The sequence below is a fragment of the Pleuronectes platessa genome, chromosome 4 (genome assembly GCF_947347685.1).
Source record: "Pleuronectes platessa chromosome 4, fPlePla1.1, whole genome shotgun sequence".
Taxonomy (NCBI): domain Eukaryota; kingdom Metazoa; phylum Chordata; class Actinopteri; order Pleuronectiformes; family Pleuronectidae; genus Pleuronectes; species Pleuronectes platessa.
In genome coordinates, this window is record NC_070629.1 from 19,189,914 (window position 1) to 19,212,112 (window position 22,199).

General features: G+C 40.6%; 3 protein-coding genes across 5 annotated transcripts in view; 2 read left to right on the forward strand and 1 right to left on the reverse strand.

Annotated features, from left to right (window-relative positions):
• The window catches only part of wdr31 (WD repeat domain 31), a 15,820-nt gene extending 10,258 nt beyond the window's left edge, over nucleotides 1-5,562 (forward strand). For all 3 annotated transcript variants that reach the window (XM_053420215.1, XM_053420216.1, XM_053420214.1), the window contains 4 exons: nucleotides 179-246; nucleotides 1,414-1,555; nucleotides 2,218-2,380; nucleotides 2,521-5,562. In XM_053420215.1, coding sequence (XP_053276190.1) covers nucleotides 179-246; nucleotides 1,414-1,555; nucleotides 2,218-2,380; nucleotides 2,521-2,723 — 576 coding nt within the window. In that variant the 3' untranslated portion in view covers nucleotides 2,724-5,562. The remainder of the gene's footprint in view (nucleotides 1-178; nucleotides 247-1,413; nucleotides 1,556-2,217; nucleotides 2,381-2,520) is intronic.
• Nucleotides 4,943-10,123, reverse strand: bri3bp (bri3 binding protein). The gene is made up of 3 exons (XM_053420218.1): nucleotides 9,812-10,123; nucleotides 8,900-9,002; nucleotides 4,943-8,796 (listed from the first exon to the last, which is right to left on the reverse strand). Exons 1-3 carry the CDS (start codon nucleotides 9,989-9,991, stop codon nucleotides 8,375-8,377), a joined length of 705 nt encoding a protein of 234 aa, XP_053276193.1. The 5' UTR covers nucleotides 9,992-10,123; the 3' UTR covers nucleotides 4,943-8,374.
• A 2,124-nt stretch (nucleotides 10,124-12,247) lies between these two features.
• The window catches only part of stpg2 (sperm-tail PG-rich repeat containing 2), a 54,794-nt gene continuing 44,842 nt past the window's right edge, over nucleotides 12,248-22,199 (forward strand). The window contains exons 1-6 of the mRNA XM_053421062.1: nucleotides 12,248-12,350; nucleotides 13,182-13,282; nucleotides 13,733-13,900; nucleotides 15,904-16,071; nucleotides 19,599-19,714; nucleotides 20,124-20,235. Coding sequence (XP_053277037.1) covers nucleotides 12,248-12,350; nucleotides 13,182-13,282; nucleotides 13,733-13,900; nucleotides 15,904-16,071; nucleotides 19,599-19,714; nucleotides 20,124-20,235 — 768 coding nt within the window. The remainder of the gene's footprint in view (nucleotides 12,351-13,181; nucleotides 13,283-13,732; nucleotides 13,901-15,903; nucleotides 16,072-19,598; nucleotides 19,715-20,123; nucleotides 20,236-22,199) is intronic.

Genomic DNA, 22,199 nt, shown 5'->3' on the forward strand with positions numbered 1-22,199 from the left:
TTTGTGCACACAAATCCTTGTACTTGTTTGTTTCAATCATTCTGGATCACCCATAGCTGTGTACTTCAGCATGTAAGAAAAATAATCAAATCAATAAGCCCAGCAATCTGACTTCTACTTTCCTTGTTCAAGCCCTGCAGGGTTGAATGTTTTCCACTTTCCTCTCTTTTCTGTCCAGGTGACTCATGTGTGTTGGGTGCCAGCCAGCTCCTCTGTAGTCCAGACTTCTGAGGATAAGACCATAAGGTACATAAGAAAGTTTTGATACAGCAGTTTGTAACAGTTTGGGTCAGGTGTCTTGGCTAAGAGCATGCAGAATGGCGAAAAAGGAGAAAACTCACGTCCTTACAGATGATGGGACTTAAATAAAAATTGTCATTTATTTAACTTAAACAAACTTCTACCTTACCATTCCCGATTGGACAGCTCCATCTTGTCATGCATGAAGGAAACCGAAACATTACTCCTGAGTTGTGGTGAGGGGGATCTCACCAAGGTGGGCTACTCCCATAACGTAAAGAGAACAAATAGTCTACTAATTAATCCTTGTATGTAAAAGTAAATCCACATTGTCTTTTTAAAGTTTTCCTTGATACAGAAGCGAGTCCTTTAGCACCCTGATTGCACAGGCATTGCTGTTATACACACCATCTGTTGAGAATTAGAAGACTGTGAGATATGAATAGTTGCCAAAAGGCAGGGTGTTATCGAGATGACATCACTCAACCTAGTCGGCTCATATTAAGTATTTTCCTTCACAAAGAGATATGAACAGCATAATTTAACAAACAACACCAAGTTTGACACAATCTATAGGATCCAAAGGATATGCTGATATTAAGTTATATGTGCAGGAAACTCTGTGAATAAGAAGAATTTAGGACTGCAACTGATTAAGCATCAATATTGCTGTCATCATACATTAGTGATCGCACACACAGTGAACCTACTGTTTGTTGGGAGCGGACAGTTGTAACACTGGCAGTCCAGAATCTTTGTTTAAAGTCAGAGAGCTATGTGACAGGTTGCAGTAGTAGGCTACAACTGATATGGTGTCATGTATGAAGAGATCCAAAATGAACACTAAGTTAAATACTTGATTACTGTAAGTAAAATGATTTAAAAGTCTTTGTATAGAAATGATTCTGTCCAAAGCTTCTTGATCCATAAAAGTGATTGATCACTGTAACCATGATCCAATGTATTTGAAAATCTTTGATACTTCAGCAGAACCTGGTTGCGATCGGATGGAAATATTTAATTCTGCTCTCCCACTATACTTAATTTGATGTCTGCGATCAAACAGCGTTTTCATACTTTAAGTATGTTGTGTACAGCTGCTCATATACACTGCACATGCGTAGTTTCATTTGATTATTCTTACAGTAATGACTTGACTGTGTTTGTGTGCAGGGTGTGGGACAGCCGTGCCTGGCAGGTGACCAATACATTTCCAGCCAAGCAGTACATCCAGACCCACTGTGATGTGTCTCCCAACGGGAACTATATGGTGTCCAGCAGCAATGGCTTTGGAGGGCAGGGCTGTGAAGCCACGGTGAGGCCACTTGGAAGTGTTGGTTTGGTACATTTTGTTTGGTGTAAAAGCCTGGAGCTACTCAATCAACATCGGTTCTTTAGACTTTAGCAGATGGTCTCCCATAAGCTTGTCCCCCAGTTATATCAGTTTCCTGCCTAATCTGTATCTTGTGGTAGAAGCAAGAAACAAGAGTCAAACATGGCAAAGTTAATCTGGTACAAGAGCACTGTTGGACTGACTACCATTGGTTCTATAGAACGGTCCAGTCCACTTCAAATGTTAAACTCAATAAGTAGTTTAGAACATATGACTCACATTGTCATGTTTTACTACACACATTGACAGTTAGTTCAAATATTATTATTTTTTCATTGTTTAGATTCAAAACAAGAATTCAGTTGAGCATTGAATGCCCCACTTTTGACTACTACATCATATTTTCCATAATCTTTAATTGTATTATTTTATGGCAAGTATAATTTTGAATGTTTTTCAGTCCTTCTATATATTTATATATATATATATATATATTTATATTTATATTGATGAGATCTGATTTCAGGTAACTCACCTATCCACTAAGTTGACCTCGTGAATGTATCCACTGTTATGTAGATATATATTTTTTTAACTTCTAACACAATGATTTGTTCTCAGTGGAGTTGTGTCTGTGTTATTAGCTCTGGGACCTGCGACAGCCTGGCTGTAAGGTTGTGGAGTACAGAGGACACGTTCAAACCACAGCCTCCTGTGTTTTTCTACCTACGCCTCCTGGTGGCACCGCTCAGGTAGTAACATCCTCCCATGACAGCTCCATCAAGATCTGGGATCAGAACACAGCAGGTAACAGCCCCAAATGGATGAGAACATGTAGAAACAGAGAGATGAATGCAAAGATACATATAGGCACAGATGCAGAGACGGTTTGAACTTTTTTACACCGACTCTCCTCCCACCCTCCTTCTCCCATCTCTACTTTTCAGTTTGTTTAGGGACGTTGTCTATGGATGGTGCTGGTCCACTGGTTTCCCTGGCTCCAAGTGACTCCACCAATCTGCTGTGTGCCAGCTTCAGCAACGGCATCAATCTTATTCAGGTGGGCCAGGGATCAAGCCAGGCTCAGGGTTCTGCAGCAGGTTCAGGTGGAGCTGGTGGCCTCGACCTTAAAGTCGTTGCACGTTTCTGAGAGTCTGGTAGAGCCTGGTGTGACTCGTAACCCTCACCTGTGACCTTTCAGTGACTCAGCAAGCAATAGAACTGATTTTTTTTTTTGTTCTATCATTTTACACACTGTATTTCTATAGACACATTTGCTTTATTAGACTGCCATACAGTGAAGAATGACAGAGGAGATCAGCAAGAACTTGAGGGAATAAAAATGACTTATAGAAGATCCACCTTTTATCTAGCAGAGCCATGTGCATGTCCAGTACATGTTCTGTTTGGAGACTGTGAACTCCAGAGTCATCATGCTTGGACTGACGCCTTCATGGACCAAGTCAGAGGAACCAGGATTTACTCAGTTGATACACTATTACAGCTAGGTGGCGCTGGCAAGATGCTTTATTCACATGTACTGATTTGTATTGAGAGTTTCAGTTGAAAATTTGGGCAGCAGGAGTATCAGCTGTGTGTTAAGGACTTCTACTAAGCCAAATAGAATTTCATACTAATAGTATAGAATTTGTTTTTTCCAATATCAGATTTAATAAGTGCTGTCAGATTCACAGTCTTGTCTATCAAGTGGAAAGTTGTTTTTATCACCAAAACCTAGTAAAGAGGAACACGTCGATATTATTGAGTAGTTTGTGCTCTAGATTGAAGTCCAGTGTTAGGCCAAATGACTCCATATGACACAGGTCTGTATAAACAAACTTTATTTTTAGGTAGATTTTACTCAATCATTTTTAGGATACAGATTCTAATATTTGTAAACTGAAACTGCTGATAGTTGATGTGCTGGTATCCAACATGTATTTAAGATAGAAAATTACTATGCAATATACCATAGTGATTCCCTTTTTGATAAAACACAGTTTGAATAAACAAGTAAAGCTGCTCAACGTGTAAATAAAAAAACTGCAACCAGCAGTTATTGAAGATATTGTTTGACAAGGTCTTCTGTGCTATTGAACTAAATGTATTGAACATGAATTCTGTCAGAATAAAAAAGTCCAGATCTAAACGGTTCAGTAAGAGAATGCTATTGCTAAAGAAGCCTTAAGTGAATGAATTTGGCCAGTTCTATATGAAACTATAATTGTCAGGGCATGAGTGAAAAGACTCGGGCACTACAAGTGTAAATTTAATACGAATTATTACAGATGTTAATCACAAGGAAACATCTGGTTGAGTATCTACTGTGTATTGTTTTCATTACATGTAGATGAGATATAGAAATAACAAGTCACAGATCAGAGGGAAATCTAAAGAGTTGCAATAGGAAAACTCTACTGTGATGTGTCGCTTGTGATGTCATGGGGCTTAGGAGTCCACATTCAATGATTTATTATTTTTCTATAATGTAAGGAACTCTACTAGCTATAGGGAACTGAGGGTGATCACACATTTCATTTATGACAATCACAAATCATCACTAGCTGATTCCGTTGTATCTGTCATCATTTGGTACATTTTACTAAGCAATAAATAAGAGGGGGGGAATTTAAGTTGTCTGTTCTTATCAGCACAGATCTTAAAATTGGCGACAGCTGTAGAGTTAATATGCTGTTAATATACAGTATCTGAACATATTTGTAATTTTATATAAATGCTGTATTTATCTGATAGAGTAAAAAAAGATACATGTAAATTACACCAATCATTCACAAGATTAAAACCACTGTCTTATCTCTTTGGCACCGGCCAAAGGTCAGTGTGTGTTTGGCAGCGAGTCAATAGTAACTTCAGTGAGATTGAGTTGTTTGAAGCAGGAAAAACAAGACGATCAGCTAGACGAACAACTTTTATCAGGGTCAGATCTTCTCCTAAACAGTAGCATTATTGGGTTTGTTTACAGTGGTCAGTATCTACCGTATAGAATACCCAGTGAATCTGTGGCATGGTCACTCAAGGCCCCAGCAAAGGCCGACCCATGCAGTCCAGTTTCACAGAAGAGCACTAATTAGTGAACGATTTTGGGGTTTTCTCTTCAAGTAAGAATTTGTTTTTATAACATAACTACCATCAGATTTGAATGAACACAAAACATCAAGCCTTACCAATATAATCTGTCATCTTACATTGGTTTCAGTGGAACCCCTCTGACTCTGGTGTACTTTTAATTGACTGATGCCACATTTGGATAATTTTCTATGCCCATTCTTTGTCACAATATAAAAAATACATAAACTCCATGTAGGGAAATCCCATCTGCATGTAATTAATGATTCAGAAAGCAGAAGACTCAGTCATACTGTTTAATTTATTCAAATCTGGACCTCATTTTCCCTCTGCCACAAAAACAAACCACATACCCATCAACAGGTTTTCATTAAGACTCACACACAAAGTAGACATCAGCAGGCAGAACAGTTTGGCGGTCGCCACATCACTGAAGTACAGAAATATTCAGATATTTTATAAAAAAAAGAAGCTAAAAACGTTTTTGAATAAATGATAACATCTATCCTTGTCCAAACAAAATTTAAATGACAATTGCCTTAAATTAATGAAACATATATACAATATTGGCACAGCATGACATAAAAAGCTAAGTGGAATAAGTAGGATACAGTCCATTAAATTAACAGAAGTACAAGTCATTCAGATGACCTTTAAACAATAAATATATGAACATAGCATTCAGTCCAGAGCTGAGAGAAACTAAAAGAAACATGTGCTGAATGATAACAGTGAGTTGTAATACATGAGCTAGTGGCAACTTAAAGTATTCAGAGTTTCTTCCATGATGTTTGAAGGGAGGGTTACAGCCTCAATCTTTGGCCTGGGTGTTAACGAGCTGGTTCTTGTCTCAGAAACTAATATTTTGTTGTGCTAGAAATAATAAAAACTGTGCGAGAGAACTTTCTGGGTCTTTTTGTCGTCTCTTAAACAGTTTTGATATCATCTCCAAATCCTAAATACTGATGAGGTTAAGTATTACATGATTGAAATCCCTGACCCCTTTTTGACGACTCACTACTTTAGTGCCATGCCTTTGGAAACACTGGGTACAACCATCCTTCAACAACACACACGAGTACTCATAATCGCTGAACACCTTCATAGATCACAGGTTGGGTCCTTAGTTAAACATACACAGGTCATTGGCTGCAGACTGTTGGCGTAACCACACACTACAAAGTGACCAGGCTCAAGCCCCTCTCTCAGGTCAGGTTCTCCTCTTCAAAATAAGATCGTAGGAACAAAAACAACATTCAGTTTACACATTTCAAAATGAGTCAACATGTTTGATAATAATCAGCTTGACTGATGATGGAATGAGAGAAGAATTCCGAGGGCTGACGGTCTTGTACATGCGAGTTTGGTCTGAACGATACAAATGCTACAGTACAGGAAAATAAAGACTGAATAAAAAAAAACAAAACCCTCTTGTATTTAACATCCGACTAATTCATCACATCACAAAAATCACATTTCCGGAGGGCTCTCTACCTAGGCAGTCACAACATTTACATCATGAAACATAACGTTATAGGCATCAAGATAGCATGCAATAAAATCCCAGATTACTTTGGCTAGTATGGAGATACCTGGGGTGGTTTACTGCAGGGGACCAACTGGACATGTTTGTGTTATGAGAAAAACTACAAACAACTGATTCACAGTAAGATAACATGCGTTCAAATGTTCCTCTTTTTAAGAAAGTATCTTAATGGCAAGTAACCTTAATGCCACATTGTAATGGCAACCAGAAGTTGGATTCAACACATGAAAAACCTAATGTATGGTAAATATATGCTGAGAAAAGCCAAAGCTCATGTCTGTACCTCGTTTTACAGCGATGAAACACCCCCCCCCCCCATCTCCCAAGAACGATGTTACCCTTACATCCTAATCCCACAGCACCTCACATATGCTAATATTTAATAAAGCGTTTGTTAATCTGAGTGTCGAGAGTATAAATATGTTTTCTATACTTTCAAAAGTACAGAATGTGGCAACTGTGAGATCATCCTGCGACATCACTGACGCGTGTGCATCTCCAGTCCGTCACGAGACACCGGGCAACTTTTGGTTTTTCTCCCTCAGTTGCACAGCATTAGAGTCATTTGTATAAAAGCACATGTTTACAGAGTGCAGATTCTATACATTTATATAAAGTGTGCATGAGGGAATAAGGATGAAGATGATAAGAGATGGTGGATGAAGAGCAAAACAATATAAAAAAACAGGGTACAGTCTCTTAGGAAAATGCAGGATGAGAAATATCAAAAATAACGGCAGATGTAGGATTTATAAAAAAGGCCCATCAAGCTAAAACGAAGACTACACTAACACACACCAGACGCATGGCTCAAACAGTTTTTAACAATGATATACTGTGTAAATCATTAAATTGTTAATAGGAGAAATTATCATATATGAGCGATATCATGATTTATATAGAATAAAGTACATTACTTCTACAGCAGGGTCAAGTGGAGTTTTGCCCACATATCAAATACGTTAGACATCAATCTGTAATCAAGTTACGAAATTGATCCCGACTAAGAATCCAATCCTACAAGATGAATTTCATTTCAAGCCAGTGTGAAGAAACTCAAATACTTTTTTCTAGACAACTTCTATGGATAATCTGATTGTGGATTCACACATTATATATAAAAAAATGCTACTTCCCTATTTAAATGTTAGAACTGCAGTACAGTAGATCTATGCCAGTACTGAAATGATGAATGAAAAACTCGACTTGGTCTTGACCTCAGATATAAATCAAACTTTACAATATCAGCGAGCTGCAAAAACACAAGCATCGTTAAAATACCGAGACAGATTTGAAACCGTGTGAAAAAACTGTCCCGTGACTCAATGAGACGAAGACATGATTTTAATAAACTTGGTCTCATTTCCAAATCTATGTGTTGGTTGAGTCCCTGAGATATTGCTGTCGGTCTGCATCTCTCCCAGTCTGATGGCTATTCATTGATACAGTGCTTTCCCATTTCACAAGCTTGACACACACACTTGCACGCGTAGGTCGTCCCATTCATACAAGAAAAGGAGGTCCTGATGTCAACTACTGTCACTACACAACTGTGACTTCATGAAACAGACTACATCTACATGATTCCAACAATCTACATGGAAATGGAATAAATAAATCTTACTATGGACAACTATCCACCACCTTGAGGATTTTTTACACATCATAAATACAGGTTTTGTATGCGTCCCCTGCATCACACACCCAGCCCCTCTCCTACATCAGTACTTTCAAACATTTTTGTGGATGAGCCCATGTAAGAATTGTAAACTCCAGGTTATTCACAAGGATACATAATACATAAGATATGCTTATTCTCACCCTCTGAAGTTACTTTAAAGGAGCAGAGGTTTGGAATTAGGGCAGACATGAGAAAAGCATGTACATTTCTCAGATAATCGATGAAGCTGACACATTTGGAAGCTTCCAAAAAGACCAAATAAAAAACTTGTTTGTTTGATTTGAGTAAGATCCGGGTTACCTGTCCACACCTCTGAGGATGTTTTTGGGCTTTTTGCTACTAAAATCAACTCATGCCTTTTAAATACGGTTTTAGTTTTCGTCCCCCTTCTGACAATAGAGACGTAAATACCCAGAAGTTGTGTTGCTGGAGATGTCCGCAGGCATTATTACAATAACCCCCCCCCCATCTGCCCCACCGCCTGAGTCTACTGATCCGCAGTGCGTTCCAGGCTGTCGATCACACGGGTCAGCCTGATGTTGAGGAGCCGGATCTGAGTGTCCAAGTGGTCAATCTTCTCTTCCAGTGAACCTGCCCCGCCCCCCCGACGCCAGTACGCCCCCACGGGCCCCGTCATGAAGTACACCGCCATGATGAAGCACAGCGGCAGCACGGCGCGCTCCGGGTCGCCCTCAAACTTCTGCAGGATGTAGAGGCAGGACAGGGCGAAGAGCGTGACGCGAGCCAGCCAGAAAAAGCGTCCGAACACGGCGTGCAGCAGGTAGAAGAAACCCCCCAGGAACATGGAGAGGAACCAGTAGGCCACGAGCACAGCAGCCACCAGGAGCAGGGCGCGTGCCGGGGAGTTGGTGAGAGATGTGACGCTGAAGTAGTGGCTGAGGTTCGAGGCTGCAGAGGAAAGAGAGAGACGACAGGAAGTTAAAAAAACAAGTTAATAAGTGAAAACAACTTTTGTGAAAAAGAACTGTTATGAATGAATATAACGCCTTACAGTCGATTCCCATCACATCCAGCAGATCTGACCAGATCTTCCAGATGGTGTCCAGAAAAGAGTCGACTCCATGGACAAACCGCTCCGTTGCTTTGGAGAAAAACTATAGAAAGAAAGAAATGAAGGATTAAGGCTATGATTTTATAATCATCCCGATAAAAGTTTATTATAGATCTGTTGTATATACACAGTACATTAGAATGATTCACAACACTGTCACAGAAACAAACCTAGTGAAAGTAAGAGGATGGCGAATGCACACGTGTTGTTCCAGCTAAATTAAAGCCCCACACATAACAAATATTAAATGTTTTGTATTTGAATGTGCCTCCGTGTATTATATGTTATACCTCCTCACTGTGTTTGCATAAACGGACTTTATATTCAATCAATGGAGCAGGAAACAAAGTCTCATCACGTGTCCAGCCAAGGATCAACTGTCACTTTTTTGTTTCGGCGGGAGGAAGTTACGTTAGATGTAACAACTTGAGGAAGTGCAGCCGAACCACTGAGATCACACGTGGGCTCATGTTTGACTTTAACAGGAACTGATCTGGAATAAGCAGTCGATGTTATGTTACAATCTGGATTCATTGGAGCTAACGTGAGTGAGGTGGCACCACTCGATAGATAGAGAACAATGTAAGAGGCGAGCCTCCTCCCTGATGCACATGGAACTAAACCCCAGTTCAACACCTCACATTCATGCTTCCGGTAAACTCGCGTCACCTGACACCCTCTGTAGCCGGATCAAAGATTGGATAACGGGCTAATTTTTCAAAATGGCAACCGTGAAATTGTACAGCCAGGCCCGGGCGCGCTTGTTTCCTGTTCAGCCCCCAGTGAAGCCCCCCCTCCCCGGGTGCTCCTGGATCCCACTCGGCCGCTGCTGCCCCCGCATCCCGCACTGACCTTGTACAGCCCCCTGATGTTCTCCTCTCCGAACACGCTGCTCAGGGTCTGGTAGATGCCGTTCGCCGCCCGGCGGAAGCTGTTCTGGTTGCTGGTCCGACTCCGGGCCGCCTCGCCCGTGCTGCACAGCAGAGAGGCGGAAAGCACCAGGAATACAACGAGGAAGCGGATTCCCTTCATGGCGCCGAGGAGCCGCAGGTGTCGAGCGACGGGCTGGTGTGAGAACGAGTCGGGTGGACGGAGGGTACGCGGGGAGGAAGCTGCCCGGAGGTGGAGGATGACACACACACTGGCTGTGATGGTGGAAGAGAGACCGTGTTGACTTCACGGACACCGCGGAAACTCGAGCTCCCGTGTCCCCGTGTTGGCTCGTGGGTGTGACTGTGGATGAGATTGTGCTTGTTTGTTTGTCTGATTGTTTAACAAAAGGCCGATCAAACAGTTACACACATCAAACATGCCTCTGAAGCGCCGCTCTCAAGAATGTAAACTGTGTAAATCAATCAGGTTACAGATATACTCATTAAAGGTTTATTGTGTAAGATTTGGTCGAAGGGGATCTATTTGCAGATATTGAATATAAAATAATTCTAAATGGTTTGTACAGTAGTTGTTTAACTAGTGTGTTTCATCTTAGTTGTACAAATGTTTTGTTCACCCTAGAATGGGCCCTTTTATATTTAAATATTCAGGAGTGAGTCCTGTCTACGGAGGTCGCCATGTTTTTTTACAGTAGCCCAAACTGGACAAACTAAACACCTTGTGAGTTTTTATGACAACTACCACAGGTTCTCTGTCATGTTTGGTATGGGAATTTGAGGTGAGCATTACTCAGCTGTCACATGCGACTTCATCACACAATTCTACACAATGAACCTTTAAATGACTGATTGGAGCAATGATCACAGAACTTAATGTGTAATCAAGTTAAGAAATTGATCCCATGTTAAAATTCCAATGTGACAAATTCCATTTACCCTGCATAATATCAGAACAATCAATTGAATATCACAATTTATCATGATTTGTGTAGTTGTTGATTTATTTGCAAAATACAGTGATAATTTCTTTTGACTGAAAGTGTACAGATTGTTGCCGCTACACGTTTAAACTCGGGTATCATCCAAGTCTTTATATCATCAAAAAACCTTGTTCCATTCCATTTACTCTTTATCTAGAATTTTTCGATTATCTTTGAATGCACCACTCCTCTTCGCATGAATGTCATGCGGGTGAGGCTCATGTGAAGCTCGCTGCTGCCCCCCACCGGTCAGTAGTAAGTAGTGTCCCTTTTCTCCCTGGTGTCACTCTTCGGAATTAACACCATTTTGTCAAATTAAATCAAATACCAATGTGCAGGAAGTTTAAATAAAGATAAACTTCACTTTTTCTCCAAAGAGCCACTCGTCACCTGAGTTTATTCCGCTGAGCTCTCATTAATCACAATTTAACAACCTTGTATAATAGTAGCAGGAGGAAGTAGGGAGGACATGTAAATAAGGACAAGAGGAGATGAGACTAAAGGCTGAATACAGAGGGTTGTTGTTGATACAGAAACAAGCAAGTTACTGAAATCATTCATCAAATCACAGGAACGTGAGGATCCAGAGGTTTATCTCTGTCAATCAGAATCAGGTTTTATTTTATTGCCAAGCATACAAGACATTTTGCTGTGGTGTAGTTGTGCAAGTATAAGTGTTTAAAAATATATAAAAATAGGAAACTCAATTTAAATATGTAAAATACTATAAGCACCAGTGGAGGGATTGTGCAATACGTTGTAAGAACCCTTTTGGCCCAGTTCAATAAAACAGTGAATGCATGGGTTGAGGAGCATCTGTCACATTCCATACACCCACTAGATGGTAGGATTGGACCATGCCTGCACCTCAACAACTGTTAGAAAAGTGTTAGACTATTCATTGGACGGATCCACTCAAAATAATAAATATTAAATATAGATGCATTAGCTAACACAGTATATTATTATAGTATTAGTATGTGACTATCCACATACACATTTGATATATATATATATACATGCTATTAAACTATGAAGTAAAAACATGTGTGTTTGTGTGTGTGTTGCACTTGCCTAAATACATTTTAAGTATTTGCAGTGTCACCCACGTCTCTTCCGTATGTGTGATGGTAGCTAACCTGTGATACAAGTTTTGAAAACGTCACGTGATGAGACAGTAGGTGAGTGTGGTTGCCTAGTTACACTCTCTTCCTTCTCCTGTGTTTTCTGTGCGCAACTGTATCCGGTATCCAGGCAACGACGCAGGCAGAGAGCAGACAGGAGTGCGAGTGAAGTGGAGGAATGTTTGTAAACATGTTTGTAAACATGTTTGTAAACTCTGGACCGATTCTACCATGTTTGTGAGGAGGATTTTAGTTCAGCTACATGTTGGTTTTTAAGACAGGAAGTTAAACATGTATGGACGAGCCCCCCGACTGACCTCCACGACACCAGGCGGCTCCTCAGCCACAGTCGGGCCCGGGTCGTACGATGTCACCTGGAGTCCCAGAACGTCAGGTAGGACACGAGGGTCTCATTCTATACGGACAAGTTCTGCTGCTTCTATATCTACATATATGATCAATAATAAACGTGGCTTGTTTTATATTAAAGTGCTACGCGAACTGTGTGACCACACTTTATCTTTTTATCCTTTTATATTTATCATGAAGGAGGTTACAAAGTTGAACATATACATTTAAGGTATCTGTACATACTATGTATATATGTATATTCTGTATATATGTATGTATACAGAATATACGTGTGTATGTACATGTATGTACACACACATTGATATCCACATATACATACAATATAACATTTTGATGATGTGGAGACCTTTTAAACTATGAGGATCTATAAAACTTCATATTCTTAGCTTGTATGAATATATATATATATATATATATATATATATATATATATATATTTATATACAGAAGTAGCTGCTCATGTTCAATTGTTTTATTCTCATTTTATCTGTCTGGTCTTGTTTATCTTTGTAACATTTTTTAAAAAGTGCTTCATAAATAAAGCATTTTTGTGTCATTTTGTGTTCCTTCACACAAACAAGCACATTAAAGTGGTTGAATAAACAAATACAAGATATAAATATATATTTGTCACAACATGTATCACATATTTGCTGTTCTTGCAAATGATAATAATACACATTGTATCTAAATAGCGCTTTAAACAATGCTCAAAGACACTTAACGTGGGATTAAAAGCAGAAAAGGCAAATAATAGTAAATAACAAGAAACATGACATACGCATCATTAATCTCTCAACGGTTTTGTAAATGCCGGTTGTGAGTGAGGTAACGTTCCTTTTCTGTATTGCAGATGGCTATGCTCCTTTCCTGTCCTTGACCAACAGACAATCAGCATTCAGCCCCACTGAGAAGGTGCCAGGACCCGGACAATATGACTCCTCACCCGTCAAGGTACCTGTAGGTCAGACACAACCCTTTTACAAGAGAGTAAGTCGAGACCTGACCGTACCCAGGAGAGACGGAGTGGGTGGAGGTGGAGCTCGGTCGCACCTGAGGGTCATGAAAGCACGAGCAGATTTGTCTGAAGTCATGAAATATTTATGTCACAGTGCTTTCAAGAAGTGCTGATAGATGGTGGTGTTGTAGGTTATTTCCTTTGACACTTTACAGCATAAAATACCCACTGAGAAGCTGCAAGCAAGGTTTTGTTAGGAAATTGTTTGCAGAAGAATTCATTTGATTTTCCAAAAGCCATCGGAAAGAAGTATAATTCTAATATTGGCAATAAAATGTTCAAAATGTCGAATTGTCTTTGTAGGAAGGCAGGAGATGAGAGCAAGTTGTAAGATAATGTTTGCATGCAGTTAACAAAACCGTTCTCTCAAATCCTCATCCTTGCAGCTAAATGTCCACGGTGGCCGAAGTCTTCAGAACCGCTCCAAGCGTTTTGAGGAGGAGGTGTCAGCGGTCCCCGGCCCCGGGGCCTACAATGTGCTGCCTGCCTCAGGGAACTCGCTCAGGGCCGTGCCGGCCGGCGCAGGAAAGGCTGAGAAGCTTGGCAGAAAAACGGTGAGCACATGGGTGGGCACAGGAATTTTTCTTAAATGGATTTGCTTGTGAAGTTTATGTTGCGGTTCATCTACGTTAGCTTGTAAACAGTGTGTTTTCTGTGTGTGAATTTGATGTGAGAAAGGGAGGCATGAAAAAGGATCAAAAAGTCGTTCAATACAACAGCTAATAACTTTCCTTTTCACACGTAAAGCACAATAAAGACATCCCTGCTGATCTGTTCCATTTATCAAACAAAAGACTGGAATAGCTGCCTAAACAGTTCCATCTCCCTCTCTCGTAGTTAAAGACATTGGCTGTAACTGTACCACGTTCACTAATACATACTTTAATCACGGTGAGCAACACAAAGGCGAGTTACAATACTATATCGACTCTTCCTAGTTTGTCCCAAATCGTCTCACATTGTGCACAAAAGCTTTTCATAAGCGCAGCAGCATTTATTATATATGACAGACTCCGCTTTAATTACGATGATGGATATGATGAGGAGTGAAATATGAAGACGCCAGACAGAGGGAGAGTCTTGTAAAAATCTGTTGCCTGACTTTTTTCATTAAAGTGACAGTATTTTCAGTATCAGCAAGATTTGGAAAGACAGGGAAGTTGTTTCTGCTGCTTTATATCTGCCTTGAAGCTCCGGGCACAGGCTGGTGCTCTCTCCAGTTCATTTTTCATAGGTGACAGTCGTCTCATTAGCCTCACTATGCAGATTCTTTTACTCCTCAGAAGCAGTAAGAGCAGCAGAGACAGGTCGCGTCCTATCCAGGGATTTTCTGGTTCTTACTCAGTGTCAGTGTGAGGACAGCAGCGTGTCCATTTTACTCCTGCTCATTGTAAAACCCCTGAAATTTCATCTCAACCTATTTCTATTTGTTGTCAGGCCACAATGTTTTGGTCCAGGCCCCTCGACAGGATTATCATCAATGTTCATCAAATCCTACATATGGAAGTGCCTTGCTGGGCTGTAAATCCATTTTTTTTCAAACGCTCACGCCTGTACAGCGTGAAAGATAACTTCTGAGGGGGTTTGAGAGTTTTAAGACACAGCACCTAGAAACACACCAAGTACTTTATCCTGTAGCTCACCTCATAGATTGATATGTGATATATGAACATACGAGAACAGTGGTGTGGATACAGATAAGCTCTGAGTTAACACTTTTGAAACCTGACCAAACATAAAAAAGTTTTCAAGGATGAGGATGTATTGAGATTATGCTCGTGCTCTTCTCCCTTTATACCATCTGCAAAAATCTGATCTAGTGTAGATATTGTCAGAATAACTCCTTGTCATCAGTGAGTCCTTCTCAAACAGATCGACAATACAATGTCACTTTTTTATTATTGTGTGCTGGAGAGTGAAGTTATAAAACTCTGCGTTCATCCAACTTGGTTTATCTGCAATGAAATTGCTACTGTCGATGTTTTTCATGAAATGAAACAGCATTTTTTCCCCCATTAATGTTCATGTGTGGTTTGTATAAGTTTGAATAATTTACTTCACTGCTGTCTGTTTTCATACATTCCCTGTTTGCCATTTCAAGGTTTGTTTGACACAATCTTCATAATTGTGAAGCCGATTAGATTAATAGTTCATGAGATATGCGTTCCACAGACCACAGATAACACACATGTGCTCACACAGACACACACCTTACCCCCAGACATAGGAAGTGAGTGGAGTAGCTACCAGGTATTCTAACTGTGACGGCTTCACTGCAGTTCCCTCAGCAGACATTGTTCTTATTCCTACACTTCTACTCCTGTCCTTTCTTCTTTCTTTGTCCTTTCCCCCTTTTTTCTCTTTTATTTTATATCCTCCGTCTACCCTCGCTCCATCCTTCCCTCTCTGGCTCTGTCCTTCCCTCATTCTCACTCCAAATTGGCCCTAGGCAGTGCTCAGCTACTTTGTAAGCCGGGGCATCCTCTCCATCGCAGACCCTGACTTCTCTTCTCACTCCACATGTCTTCATCTTGTTTTTTCCCCTCTCTCTGAGCAGTGGCTGCAGGCTAAAAGTCTGCGGCTGGTTCGTCAGTCAGATATTGCATCCATCCCTTCGCCGGGCCAGGCTCATGGCTACGAGGAGGATGCCCTGGGTGTGCTTCTCAAGCAACAGCCCCCTCCGAGAGATGCAACCCTGGGGCCAGCCTACTACAACCCATTACTGGTGAGGACACACACACACACACACACATACACACACACACATAGTTGCAGACCCCGGCTGAAGTTTGAATGTACATCAATCAGGGAATGTGAAGTGCTCATTTGTGCACGCTTGTGTGCTTTCATTAGTCTGTGCGAGTGTGTGTCTGAGTGTACTTACTCTGCCCGCGAGGCGAGGTCCATTAGTGTGAGGCAGATCTAATGCACCACTGAACCCCCACCTCACCTCATTCAGTTGGCCCAAAACCCATTTCCATAGCTAATGAAGGCAGCTCCACTTTAAAAAAAAGAAAGAGCCACAGCACACCAATGCCATTTCCATTTTACACGCCAACAAAGGGAGCCATTAGTAATTACTCTTCAAGCTGTATTACAATATTCACTTAAAATAATGCACACGCCTGCTGGTCTGCCTCTCAATTAAGCCATTTTTCATCTGTTAATGACCAGAGGAAGTCAACAGTGTCCTTGAGTGTTGGCCGAGGTTGTATCAACACACCGGCACAGCCACGGCGGCGTGCTGTGATTAAGGGCTATCAGCAGGGCATCCATCCACAGCGCTCTCTTACCGTCTCAACTTCTGTTGCTCCCTCGCTTTGAAAGTTCCCCCTCCGCTTCTGTCTGTCTCCAGCCCCCTGTCTGACTCGCTGTAAACTCAAACACCAGCGCCGCCAACCCCCTGCACGCACCACCCCACCCCGGGCTCCGACTGAGTTCAAAAGGGTGGAGAGGCGGAATTAAATGGTTGTCTGAGAACGTAACTTCAAAGTGGCAGAGCCACCTTTTGAATGATAAGACATAAGACGGAAATCAAAAGGACATAACTTTGTGTTTTTTCTGGCTGGATGTTATTGAGAAACACAAAAAACATTTTAATCAGTTTTATCCGGTGACCTTAAACTTCTGGTCAAAGTTTGTATCATTGCCTCGACTGGAACTAACAACTTGGCCCTAGAGCCCGACTGATATTTATCCCTTAGCAGAATATATCTGCGTTTTGGTGTTTCTGTTTGCGAGTATCCAACCTAATGAAAACCTTTATTTTACAGAATAAACTATGCAGAGCAGAATTAGCATTTATGTTTGTAGTTTGTGTAAAACATGTTCATTTTCTTACTTCAAGTTCAATTATATTTGCTTGTATTTGTGTTTTGTATTTTTAATTTCAGTAATTTGGAATAAAAGTCAATAGTCAAACTGTAACACAATTAGCCTCAATTACATTTCTTTGTCATAAGGGGATTCTTTACAAATGATTTTGTTTTTTTGTGTTGATTATATTTGTGTTGGTATGGACAACACCCCACACCAAAAAAAATCCATTACGATCATGTTCTACTTAGGTAGAGACAGGCTAATAACACAAACACATATGATGGCTGTGAACAATTTGAGTGCATAATAAAAGCACTTTGCAGAAATTAGACACAGTTTCAACATGAGATGTATTATTTTGTTTGCTCAGATGGAAGTATTAGATTTGGCAGCTTATCATAACACAGCTGGCCAGATGTTTATGTGGAACAGAGAGTGTTAGCACAGAAGAAATGGCAAAAAAGATTTCCATTGCCAGATTGTTGTTCAATAGTCATTTTTTTATAATCGTCTATATGAAAAACTCAGTACTAGACCGGCCACAGAAATCCAGTATCTTACAGAGAACTTGGTTTGAAGTTGTCAGATGTGAACAGGAATGTGGGAAGAAGTTGTCCTCTACAGAACCTCATTCAGATTCAAACCCATGCTGTGTTGTGTATCTGTTTGTGTATATCAACACAAACAGTTTCAGCCCACAGGATCCCCCGCACACACACACACAAAACCCTACCGAAACAAAACTTTTATATCTGCTCGTTCTAATTTGTATGATAAATAACCCACGATTCCATTTTCATCAAGGCTGAATTAATATGTTTGTACCCACTCGCTGTGCTTTTGTTTTTTCCTTTTAAAAGCTCTCCTTGACATAAATAGGCAATTTGCGGCTTTAAACTCAAAGCCAGCTGCGATACCATTACAGTGCTCATCTGAGTGTCGGCACATCTGAACCTCCTTGTTTTCTATCCCCTGCATTGAAGGATCACGGGACAGAGCCTCAGATCTCGCCCTCCAGTCACTGTTGAAGTTGAGTTAAGAAGACAGACACCATATGGAGTCAGAAAGCTTTTGAGATTCCCTGCCAGTCGTCCCAGAACCTGCCTCACAGGGCAGTGGGGTCAAGGCAAAAGTTAGAAAAGAGAAGAGCTGTTTTTCCAAGTCTGTCTGTCATTTGAATGCAGGAATGAGGAACAAGCCGCGGACCTCCGAACCAAACTGTTAAGTAGAAGCACCCAATGAAAATTTCGTACTCGTCCTACTTATGTTTAACGCAAACTATAAAAATGATGTAATAACATTTAATTTTGGCGGAATTTAAATATCTCATCGCTCATAAACTGACAGCTAATACTTAACTCTGGCCTTGAACAAATCCCAAATCTCCCACAGTTACAAACTCCAGTGCCAGGTTTTCTTTATGTATCACACTTCTATTAATTGTAATAGTAGTCATTGCTGGTGTGACACATTCTTTCAGCACATTCCATTTTGACCTCTCCTTGCTGTTTCAGTCAGGTTACCAGCATGGCTCCGGGGGGTGTGGCAGTGTTCATGAGTTCAGTCATGATCCCCAGAGGCTGGAGCCAAAAGACTTTCCCTGCTTTTTCCCAGAAGTTGTCTGTTGTTATTTTAAAAACTACTATTTCGGACAAATAGGAAAAGTTATGATCAGGGTCTAAAGATGATAGTGATCCCTTCACTCTAACTAAAACACAAACAGATAGTCAATGTTTACTTAGTATCTTAATTTACAAGAAAAATTTGGGGATCCCCGACTTACGAAACAAAAAAATACAACATGTCGACAGCTGTTTGATGAATTGCTCTGAATTGTAGATAACACACTCATGTCCCCCCTCAGGCCGAGTTGTAATAGCTCTGGTTGTTACATTCATTCCACACAAATGGGCAGACACCAGATGACACCAGGCAGAATGCAAATACACCACCATGACGTCAAATGCCAAATATTGTAATTAGCATACGGTGGTTCCCTCACAGTTTTAAACATCATCGGTTTTGCATTTTGAACGGACACGCTGCAGCCGGCACCGGGTTTTGACCCAATCTTGCTTTATTGTCACACTCTGCAATATAGTTTTTAGAAACTCTTGTAAACAGGGTCTCTAAAATGTTTTTTTGGCGACAGTTGGCCAGCTCATTTCCAGATGCAGCTGCTCTCAGTTGTTAAGCCGCAGCTGGAGGCAGAAAGAAGCAGGCCGTAAAACTCAGGAAGATAAGAAAGGACGGAGGGTCTCCCCTAGATCCCTGACATTTGGCTGAACTTCACGTTTCATTTCAGCCCCAACATCTCGAGACCCAAATGGAAGAAGAACCAGAAAAGTGTCTTATCCACCCATTTATCATCTTGTAATTTCATTCTCTCCCTTCTTCTCGCATCTTTGTTCTCTCTGTCTTTATCTTCTACAGTCAGAGAAGAGCTCGGCACAGAAATATAAAGGATGCCACTTTGGCAGCATGACGGGGAAGAGAGGCGAAGTGACGGCGGAGGTGGGACCAGGTCCAGGACAATATTACCCAGAGATGTGAGCATCAAGCATTATATAACAACAGCATGTGAAAAATGTGTGTGTCCTCATAAGAGTCCTGGGATATGAACTGTATATTTAATTGAATGAAATGGACATAACAGGAATCATTGAAGAAAATGATTTTAAATTCCATCTTTATTCCCATTTCAACCTGTTCTCTTCTCTTGTTACTCTATTCATTCCTTCTCTCTCTTCTCCTTCCTTCTTATCCTCTACTTCCATCTACCTTTTTTTCTTCCTGTTTACTTTTCCATCAAATCTGTCTCGTGCTCTCTCTCTCCCTCCCTGTTTCTTATCTATGATTTTCTAAACACTCATCTTTGCCCCCTTTATATATTTTGTTATCTCCCCAAGTTGTTTGTCTGTATCGTCTTTTCTCAGCCATTGTCACTGTGTCTCTCAGAGTCCCAGAAACACAATATGAAAATACGAACCTTCAAAAGGAACAGAAAGGCAGAGCTGAGCTTAACATCCCTCGCTACCACGAGCTGGTGCCCAAGCAAGAGGAAAAGAAGGTGAGAGTGAGTTTGTATTCATACGGTGCTGGGTTTGAAGAAATGATATGTCTAGGAGATAAAAGCTTGGAGTGGGCTCAGTGTCAGTCTGACGCAGAACCCTTGACCATCCCTTTTAGGGCTCAACCAACTCTTGAGGGAAAACAAGTTGCTCTCTAGTTGCTTAATGCTATTGTTATTCATCAGGTGGTTGTTGGTGTTTGTTTGGTTTGTGTACAGCTGGTTTATCAGAGTTGTAAAACCAAAAGAATGAGCTGAAAGACTTAAAGGTGCAGTGTTTAGAATTTAGTGACCTCTAGTGGTGAAGTTTCATGTTGCAGCTGAGTGCCCCTCACCTCATCCTCCCCTTCCAAACATGAAAGAGAACCAGTAGTAGCCTTCATTTGTAATAAAAACTCAAAAGGTGTTTAGTTTGTCCAATTTGGGCTACTGTAAAAAACATGGCGGCCTCTGTAGAGAGGAAGAACTCCTGATGTAAATATAAAGAATTTAAATGTAAAGGGTCCATCTTAGGTTCAAGAAAACAAAAATTGGTACAAGTTAGATGAAACACACTAGTGACAACTTCAATAGGATTATTTATATTCAATGTCTGGCAATGAATCCCTTTCCCCTAAATTTTACAAACTGAACCTTTAAGATGTTTCACATATGAGGAACGCAGCAGAAGATTGTTCAAGTCAGAAGCTTTCATAATAACAGGAAAATGCCTGGAACTTTAAGGTGAAGCCTGGGCAGATGCAGGAGGCAGGAGGCAACTAAAAAGGTAAAATGGCAGAGGAACTGACAAACTAAGCAAACTTTCAGGAAAATGTCCACTGCTCAATGCATGTCTAAAAAAAGCTATATAGTCATTAAATCAGTTGTTAAAATAAAATTCATAATTTTGAATAGTAGCACAAATAAACACAATACTGCTCATCCCAATAACGGCCATAGCAGAAATTCCCCTGAGGCTAGAGAATTGAGAATATCTGGTAAATATTAGTAAAACCTATTAGATAGACGATAATGTTTGTTCTTCCATACCTTGCTTTAATACACATCATGAAACACAGCATTCATCAGTGTGTGTCCGAGTTAATGCCATTTATTTGGACAACCTACCTTGTGTGTTTGTTGGTAACGTCTCATTTCATGAGTCAAAGTGACAGGCAGCTCAGCCAAGAGGATTCTACCTACTGTTTTAACCACCCACTAAATAATAGCTGCTGAGAGAGGCAGGAAACTTAAATTATCAACCAGTGGGGGGAGACTGAGTCATATAAATAATCTCCCAGAGAAAAGTTTATATAGTCTGTTGTAAAAAAATAAACTTATTACAGATAATTGTGTCTTTTGTATGTAATACTTAATTTAAAGGACACAGAAAGCCATCACCACAACATAATAAATTATAGATTACTTACATGACTTAGACCCATACAGTTATTTCAACACCAGTTTTATCATATTATATAATGTTGTTGTAATTACACCAAAGCGTTCTCAATTATATTTTGATGTCCGACGTGTTTCAGTAACTTCAGGCAATAGCCAATATCCAGTGGATATTTGTATGCAGTTAAACTGCTCGTCCCCACTTCACTGCTCTTTGACTCAGACTGATTCTCTACACAATCGGATTTGAAAGCTCCAAATTGAGAACGAGTCATAATGTGATGTTTCTTTAGCTTCGTTCTGGATTCATTCAAGTGGTTGATTAAACATGAAACGATTCATTCCCCCTCCCTCTATGACTCTGGTGCTATCTGTGGTCGATAGGGGGCAGTAGAACATAAGCTTTGAACACACACATACACACACATGCCTGCACGCTCTCACCCACGCACATGCGCACGCACACGCACCTGAGCTGGTTGAGTGGAGGGGAGTTACTCACCTGCATATGAACTTGAGTGTGCTGGCAGAGTAATGCTTTGTGATGCCTTGTTTTTCTGGATGGTGGGGTAGAGATGGTGGGG

Coding starts and splice junctions, on each gene's coding strand:
- bri3bp (XM_053420218.1), bottom strand. CDS start 9,991: ATGAAGGGAATCCGCTTCCTCGTTGTATTCCTGGTGCTTTCCGCCTCT. Junction 9,003..9,811: donor ACATCAGGGGGCTGTACAAG/GTCAGTGCGGGA, acceptor TTCTTTCTATAG/TTTTTCTCCAAAGCAACGGA. Junction 8,797..8,899: donor GGATGTGATGGGAATCGACT/GTAAGGCGTTAT, acceptor TTTCCTCTGCAG/CCTCGAACCTCAGCCACTAC.